This window comes from Trachypithecus francoisi, unplaced genomic scaffold, assembly GCF_009764315.1.
Source record: "Trachypithecus francoisi isolate TF-2019V2 unplaced genomic scaffold, Tfra_2.0 Lachesis_group3, whole genome shotgun sequence".
NCBI classification, from domain to species: domain Eukaryota; kingdom Metazoa; phylum Chordata; class Mammalia; order Primates; family Cercopithecidae; genus Trachypithecus; species Trachypithecus francoisi.
Genome location: NW_022681468.1, coordinates 8,080,014 through 8,088,057, shown reverse-complemented (window position 1 = coordinate 8,088,057; position 8,044 = coordinate 8,080,014). Strand labels below are relative to the sequence as shown.

The window sequence follows — 8,044 nt, the reverse complement described above, 5'->3', positions numbered from 1 at the left end:
TAATTTATCACTGCCTTCCCTAACTTTCTGTTATTATTTCAAGACTTCTTTTCCTCCAGAGCCTTCTTTCCTCCTGCCATGGTTGCTTTCTCTCCTTTCTTTCAGGATATTAAAAAAATGTTTCACGTGTCTTTTCAGATTCTCTAAGTTCCCTTCTTTTCACCGGATATCTATTCCTCTGTGCTGTGTTTTTTTTGTCTCACTTGGGCTCTGTCCTCCAGTGTTGTGTAATTCTTAGTTGTGAGGTCATCACCACCCTGGGTGATTTCCCTTCTTTGAATTCCAGGAACCCCCAAGATGCATTATCACGACTCTAAACATGGGTTCTGCACATGTCTAAGTTCAGCCCCAACCCCACGTGAAGAACTTATTTCCAGACACCTCCTACACTTATGGTGGCTCCAGACCCTGCCCCATGCGGAAGGTACTTCTCAAGTTCTAGGACCAGGGCTTCAGCCACAGCATTCGGTAGGCAGACACAGAGCAATTGCAGACTCTAGAAATGAGTGGGGGCAGATTTTCAGTCCCCACTACAAGTTTGTGGTCCTATGCCACACCTAGATTGCCAGATGTGGTCCCCTGCCCCTCCTAGGACCTGAAACCCTCAGCCCAGCCTTGTGCATGGCTCTGGGCTCTTTTCCTGGCACCCTCTTGGGCCCCAGTGATTCAGCCCCTAGTAACCATCCTAAGCACCCTCCTTTTCAGGAAATATTTCCATTTCTGTTATCTGTAGATTGCCTATTCTTGTTTCAGCGCACTGCCATGTATTTAGTATGGCTTACTAATATTATTCCTATCTTCCTTATGTGTTCAGAGAAGTGGGGAAAAGTTGTAGTATTTATTTGGCGCACCATTCTAAACTAAAATTCTCACTGCTTTGGGAATACAATGGAGTAATCAGATCCATCTCTCAAGATGGCTTTAAGAACCATATGAGATAAATGCTTCGGAATTCATGAAGTGTCTAAAATATAACAAATAGTCATTATTCCCTTTTACACTGCAGTAAAACCCCACAGATACAGTGCCACTGAGAGAAATTAAGATTAACTGGGGGCAACACAGATTTCTGTGAATACCAGTGCTGCCAGATGCTCCGAGATAATACTTTCTAGAGTAAAAGACTTTGGGAAAAGTCAAAGAAGCAAATGGCAACACCCTCATGGAGATCTCAGGTACATACCCGTGCATTACAGGATGCAAGAGGCCCTGCTGTAAAGGCACTACCCTTACTTTGTTTAGTCATATTTCCAAAACACATTGATCATGAAAGCCTCTTTAACTTAGTGACTAATGATGTTCAAGAAGGAGCAAATCGGGGACTTATTAAAGAGCCCTGATTTTCTGAAAGACTGAATTAGAGCGCTAAATGGGGCTTTACTGAGGCACAGTACAAGCGAGAGACCTCACTCAAAGGCAGTCCCAAAATATCACATGAAGTGGTATACTGAAATAATTGCAATCCGAAATATTAAGTTGGTGCAAAAGTCATTGCGGTTTTTGCCATTAAAAGAATGGCAAAAACCGCAATGACTTTTGCACCAACCTAATAGCTTACTTTAATAATGTTTTACACTGATGAATGACTTGAAGAATCAATACGTTGAAAGCCTACTATGGGAATGCTTATTGAGACTAGGGCCCTAAGATGAGCTAAGTAGAATGAGCTAGTATTACAGGTATGAGTATGAATAGTAATTCCAACTTCACTTAGCCTCAGTGTTATCTGCTATAAAATGGGAATAATGCCAACCTCGATGGCAGATCATAAACATTTGGTCACTGAATAAATAAATGCACATTTCCCTTTGCTGTGGCCACAGCACCTACCCCAGTGTAAAGAGTCTATTGAACATGGCTGGGGCACCATGGGTCATGGGAGCCTGTAATCCCAGCACTTTGGGAGGCCAAGGCAGGAGGATCCCTTGAGCTCAGGAGTTGGAGACCAGCCTGGGCAGCAGGGAAAAATCCATTCTCTACAAGAAATACAAAAATTAGCCAAACATGGTGGTGCACACCTATAATCCCAGCTACTCAGGAAGCTGAGGTAGGAGGACTGCTTCAGCCCAAGAGGTGGAGGTTGCAATCAGCCAAGATTGTGCCACTGTACTCCAGCCTGGGTGGCAGAGCCAGACCCTGTATCAAGTAATAATAACAGTAATAATTTTATTTAAAAAGAGTCAGCTGGACGTGGTGGTTCATGCCTGTAATCCCAGCATTTTGGGAGGCCCAGACAGGTGGATCACTTCAGGCCGGGAGTTCAAGACCAGCCTGGCTAACATAGTGAAACCCCATCTCTATTAAAAATGCCAAAAAAATACCTGGGCGTGGTGGTGCATACCTGTAATCCCAGCTACTCAGGAAGCTGAGACACAAGAATCACTTAAACCCAGGGAGCAGAGGTTGCAGTGAGCTGAGATCGCACCACTGCACTCCAGCCTAGGTGACAGAGCGAGACTCTGTTTCAAAAAAAGAAGAAAAAGAAAAGAAAAGAAAAGAAAGAAAGAGTCTATTGAATGAGAACTGTAGGCATCATCCTGCGAAGTTATAACTATTAGTAGTAAAAGAAATACTGTTTCCAAACCCATATTATGCCTTAAATCATACTAACAATTCTAGCTGATCTACCACAGATTTTTACAGCTAGAAGTAATCTAATGGGTCACTTAATTAAAGTCTCTAAATTTTGGGTAAAGAGACTGAGGTTCAGAGACAACCTAGGACTTGTTAGAGGCGGTGGCAGGTGACAATGAGAACCTCATCGTGCTGGCTCCCCACCTAATGAATTTGCAGGACTCCAGGCTGCCTCTCTTTGGGTGAAACAAAAGTTTATTCGAGCTCAGGCAAGAAACCTAGGGTTTAAAAAAGGCAAGAGTTTCAACATTTTTTATTTCCTTGAGCAGATCTTAAAACACAAAGGAGGAGCATGAATCATATTCTACCTTTATTTACATCATCTGGCTTTTTCCAATTTCTACAAATAATTGAGAGTTCTACAGCATTGAGAATGGTCACAAAAAAAAGGGCAAATTTTTACTCCATATCAAATGCTACTGCCCCTTAACTAGGTGCCTGTCTGGAAGTCTGGGCCGGGAGTTCCCCACGCTGGTCCCAAGGAGGGGCACAAGCTCAGGGTTTTTGTTTCCGTCACCTGGAAGGCAATCGTCAGAGCCTGCCATGTGTGCATGTGGATGCATCTGTGTATTTTTAGAACGTTTTAAAAAGGGAGGCAGCCAAAATATTTTTACTGCACAGCAGGCACTGTTTCATGTTGGAGTGTTGGAAAGAAAAAGAAGAGAAAGAAAAGAGAGGGAGGAGAAGATTTAAGACCAGTGCACAGATTGAAATGGTTAATGCCTTCTCAGGCTGGAGAACAAGCGCTTTGAGTGGTGAAGACTCCTCCCGCCTCCATGTCTCCAAGGGTCCCCATGCAGATTCCAGGATCCACACATCGGAGGCACCTGCCACTGAGCTGGGTGTGAAATCTAAAGACCAGGTAGGGCTCAAATGCAAGACGATACTGGGAAGAGCATTTCAACCAAGGCAGGGTGAGAACAAAGCCATGTGGCATGTGGGTTGGGATGTCACGCGGAAAGTCACAAGGAATGAGGTTTAGAAAGCAAACTGGGTCTCAGCTGGAGACGGAGTCCAAAGCAGGCCCTGGGGAGTGGACACTGCCCATGGACGAAACAGTTATGATGAAATTTCACATTTTGAATAGCTCTGTGTAGCTCAGAGTACATTTTTACACCTCAAGTCATCAGGTCCCCAAATAACCTCCTTGGTTTGCCCTGTTAACTCTATTGCACAGAGGAAGAGACTAAAATTCAAGAGGGTCATATAGCTAATAAGTATGAGAGCTGGGATTTGAATCCAGATCTTCTCAGACTACCTTTAGGGTGCCTTTTTTTTGCACACAGGGTGGCTTAAAGATTTTTAAGCAGGGTAGAGACAGGATGTGAGGCCTTGGGTGGGATCAGGGTGAGACCTTGAGGCTGGGCAAGAAGGTCAATGTGAAGAATAGTCTAGAGCAAGTGTCTGCAAACAGTATCTGTAAACAGCTTTGTGGTCAGTCGTCATTGCATATTCTTCTGTATTTTTGTCATGTGGTTGGTTTTTAACAACTCTTTAAAAATGCAGAAATATTCTTAGCTCGAGGGCTATGAAAACAGACTACAGGCTGGATTTGACCACAGGCTGTCCTGTGTTGACCCCTGCTCTAGAGTCTGGATATAGGGAGCCATTCAGAAGGCTATCAAGTTACCCCACGTGAGGAGCAGGGAGGGCCCAGGCTGAGATGGAGAAGAAAGATCAAGAGCCCATTCTGCAAGAAGCCTGCATAAGTTAGGGGCTGGTGGGGAGGTGCAGCAGGTGAGGGGCCCCTGGAGGAGCCATTCCCTCCACAGTGCCTGCAGCAAGCTGGGTGCCTAGCCCAACACTAGCTCCTCACTGAGAACCCCCTCCCTGCCTTTCTTAACCAGGGTGTGGAGGCAAGCACTGAAGGCCCATGACCAGCCATGGGAGCCACAAGAATCCATCGCTTCCAGTAGGATTGATGCATTCAAAAGAGCCTGGGGCAAGGCTGGAGGCCACGAAAGGAGCTTCCAGGCCACGCAAGCAGGCAACAAAGCCGATGATCACACTCCCATCAGTGGGCCCCCTTGGTGAAGGGCAATGCCTAAGTTCCCAGCGCCTGCAGAGCCTAAGACATAACAAGCAGCATGCCCTGACACTCACCAAGGCCAGGTGCTATGGTAAGTATTTCCCATACATTGCCTTGCTTATTAAAATTTCACTAGATTCCCACATTGGACTAACCATGGCTTAGAAAGGCAGCCACTGTGGTAGAGAGTGAGAGTGACTTGCTGACTCTGCTGTCCCACAACCTTTTCCCAGGAGTGAAGGCTCGGAAACAGGCTTACTCCACCCAGCCTCCTTTTTCTTCCCTGTAAAATCGAGACCATCATTGCAAAGTGAGCGAAAGGGGAAGAGTCAGCCAAACACTCTGACCAGCACCTGGCACCAGGTACGTGACTGACGTTTGCAGGGATGTCATTGGGGTTCTTGCCCTGTATCACACAGCTAGCAAGGAGTAGAGCCACGACCTGAATCCTGATAAATCACTAATTGATCATAGGAAAAAATGTACACCTCTAGGTTTCCAGATTTCCTCTATGGGAAATGAAGCTACGTGTCCTTTCGATCTTCAAGAGAGGATAAAATGAGATAAGCATTTGATAGAGCAATTTACCATAGCAAGGAGTGCTTCTGCCTGGTTCAAAGATGATTGTAGCATGTTCCCGGGGGCAGGAGTGAGGTCACTGTCAGAGGGTAGCTGGCCCCTATGGATGCTGGAGGTGATGTGCACTTGGCAGAGAGGGAGGCTGGGAGGGCGGTGAACATCTACAAGAGGCTTCCCTGTGTCCAGCACTGTTGCACGTTTCAATCCCCCTCCAGGTAAGTGTTCTACCTGTTTCTGTACAGAAGAGAAATCAGAATGCCAGAGAAAGGAAGAAACTTCTCCAGGTTCATGTACTCACCAAATAATGTCTGCTTTGACCATCTCTGCATTTTGTGCTACACCAAGATTTAAGCAGCTGATCAAAGGAACAGTGGAACAGATGTCACAGATGTGACTCTTCTTGAAAGGAAGTCAGATTTCATAAATGGAAAGGCTGGCCTTTTCCATGTGCCTCCTCCAGACCCGTAACTTTGGATAGGGGGGTTTTATTGTCCGTGAGGCTTATGCATGTGTCAGAAGAATGTCCAAGCAGAGCAATCTAAGTGGCAGACCCCCTAGGATAGGAACAAAGAAAGACGCTGCTGACACTTTCAGAAAACTCTTCACGTTTTGTGACATACGTGCTTGTCTTGAGTGATCAGGAGACCGCTGGAAGTCCGAGCCATGCAGTAATAGCAGAGAACCTGAGGAGGGAGAAGCTTCCCAGGACATTCTGAGGTCTTGTGCTGGGTACAGGCTTTCCTTCCTGCAGCAGCCCTGAGTCCAGAGAAGAAATCACCCCCTGTCCCGTGGGCCAAGCACTCATGGCAACAGCACTTTGAGTTTGCTGTGCTTAGATTCACTTGTGGAATTTGTTAAAAATATAAAATTCCAGACCCCACCTCCCAGGAATTCCCCAACTTTGCATTTTTCTAAGGCTTACTGCCTGAGTGATTTGGGGCACATGTGAAGAGACACTGTCTCGGGCTCCATTGCGTCCTAGAACTCATTAAACAATTGCAAGCGCCAAAGAGCTCCTAAGAAAGAGTGGGGGATGGTGTGGAAGTGTAGAACAAAAGGATGTATTGAGGGTAGGAAATCGCAGAAACATCTTATGAGAAAGTCTCCTTTCAGCTGACTCCTGAGCCAGGAATTGGGAACAGTCAGGGGAGAGTCTTCCAGGCAGTGGAGAGTCTGGTCCAGTACAGGTTTGGAAGCAAAGGGGATCACAGCATATTAGAGAACCTGAAAGAACATAAAGTCAGCTGGGCGTGGTGGCTCACACCTGTAATTCCAGAACTTTGGGAGGCCGAGGTGGGCAGATCACCTGAGGTCAGAAGTTCAAGACCTGCCGGGCCAACGTGAAGAAACTCTGTCTCCACTAAAAATACAAAAATTAGCCATGCATGGTGTTGGGCACCTGTAATCCCGGCTACTCAGAAGCCTGAGGCAGGGAGAATTGCTTGAACCTAGGAGGAAGAGGTTGCAGTGAGCTGAAATCGAGCCACTGCAGTCTAGCCTGGGTGACAGAACAAGACTCCATCTCCAAAGAAAAAAAACAAAAAACAAAAAACAAACAAACAAAAAACATCAAGTCTAGTGTGGGAAGGGCAGGAAGGGAAGCTGGAGACATACCAGGGATGGAGGCAGGGATCTGAGCGGGGAAGTACCTTGGAAGCTGGTTAAGACATTGGATTCTATGTTGAAGTTCGTGGGAAGCTGCAGGAGTTTTGAGCAGGGGGATTACATGACCAGGCTTGTGTGTTTAGTTATTCTCCATGCTTTGTGGGATGTGGCTGGGGAAATGCAGCATTCCACTGAAAGGCTGCCTGCCACAGTCACCCAGGTGACAGAATAGAGTGGTTTTAAATAAGATGGGGCTGGGGCAGTAGAAACGGACAGAATAAACAGACATGAAGGGTGTCTAGGAAGTAAAGTCCACAGGACGTGGGAGACGTTTGTATGCAGGAGAGGAAGGCGTCATCATGGCCTCTCAGATATTTAACCTGGGCCGCAGTTATGTCACTGGGGGCATCTACCCAGATGAGGAGTGCAGGGGTGGACCAGGTGTGAGCACCACCAAGTCCAGACACACTGCTGCCTCCTCCAAATCCTACAAAAGGCCCAGCACATGGGAGAGGCTGGTCATGACTGTGAGAATGGTAAAGAAGGATCCGGAGATACGTGTGGGTAACGTTGCATTTGTGACCCCTGTGACACATCCTGGAGGAAATGTCAGGTGGAAGAGCTGTCTGGACAGGGGTACCTGGGATACCTGTCTATCCCAGAAGAGAGGGCTGGGGGGAGCTACAGGTCCCTTGGAGTCTTCAGGATACATAGACAGTAACCTAAACCATGGAAGCACTTGAGATAATGAGGGAGTGTTTTGACTAAACTGTAGAGAGGAAGGGAGGGGAAGGGAAAAGAAGGGGAGGAGAGGGAAGAGGAAAGGAGGGAAGAGGAGGCCATGGGAGGGAGGAGAAGAAGAGAGCATAGACTCAGAGTTGGAAAAGCCAGAGATGGAGAATAAGCCTGGGAGGGAACAGAGAGTAAACAAACTAAATTCAAGGTGAGACTGGATCTTGGGACTCAAGAGAAGCCCAATTATCAGAACTGGACTCCATATCAAGATAAACCACAAAAAGCTTTAGTCAAGTTTACTTCTGAACGAAGCTACTATTTATTGTAGAGCATCATCTACATTTTCCCTTAACTTCACACATTGGAAAGGGCTAAGGGTAATTTATAGAAGACCTACATGGTGCCAGACACTTTAATAAATGTTATCTCTAAGTGAAACTTTGCAAGCCACTGTGCTAAGCA

General features: G+C 46.4%; 1 protein-coding gene across 2 annotated transcripts; it reads left to right on the top strand.

The window, feature by feature from the left end:
- Positions 1-294: 294 nt before the first annotated feature.
- Positions 295-6,127, top strand: LOC117071152 (putative uncharacterized protein C14orf177). 2 transcript variants are annotated; one of them, XM_033190891.1, is made up of 4 exons: positions 295-468; positions 1,007-1,175; positions 4,482-4,754; positions 5,458-6,121. In XM_033190891.1, the coding sequence occupies exons 3-4, from the start codon at positions 4,508-4,510 to the stop codon at positions 5,634-5,636; spliced, it is 426 nt and encodes a 141-aa protein (XP_033046782.1). In that variant the 5' UTR covers positions 295-468; positions 1,007-1,175; positions 4,482-4,507; the 3' UTR covers positions 5,637-6,121. The 2 variants fall into 2 exon arrangements, with proteins under 2 accessions (XP_033046782.1, XP_033046781.1); XM_033190890.1 differs by lacking the exon at positions 1,007-1,175 and having other exon boundaries at positions 5,458-6,127.
- The last annotated feature ends 1,917 nt before the right edge of the window (positions 6,128-8,044 follow it).

What these genes read in the sequence shown, in the direction of transcription:
- LOC117071152 (XM_033190890.1), top strand. Translation starts at nt 4,508, where the DNA reads ATGACCAGCCATGGGAGCCACAAGAATCCATCGCTTCCAGTAGGATTG. An exon ending in CACCAAGGCCAGGTGCTATG is followed by an intron (nt 4,755 to 5,457) that starts GTAAGTATTTCC and finishes ATCCCCCTCCAG; the next exon opens with GTAAGTGTTCTACCTGTTTC.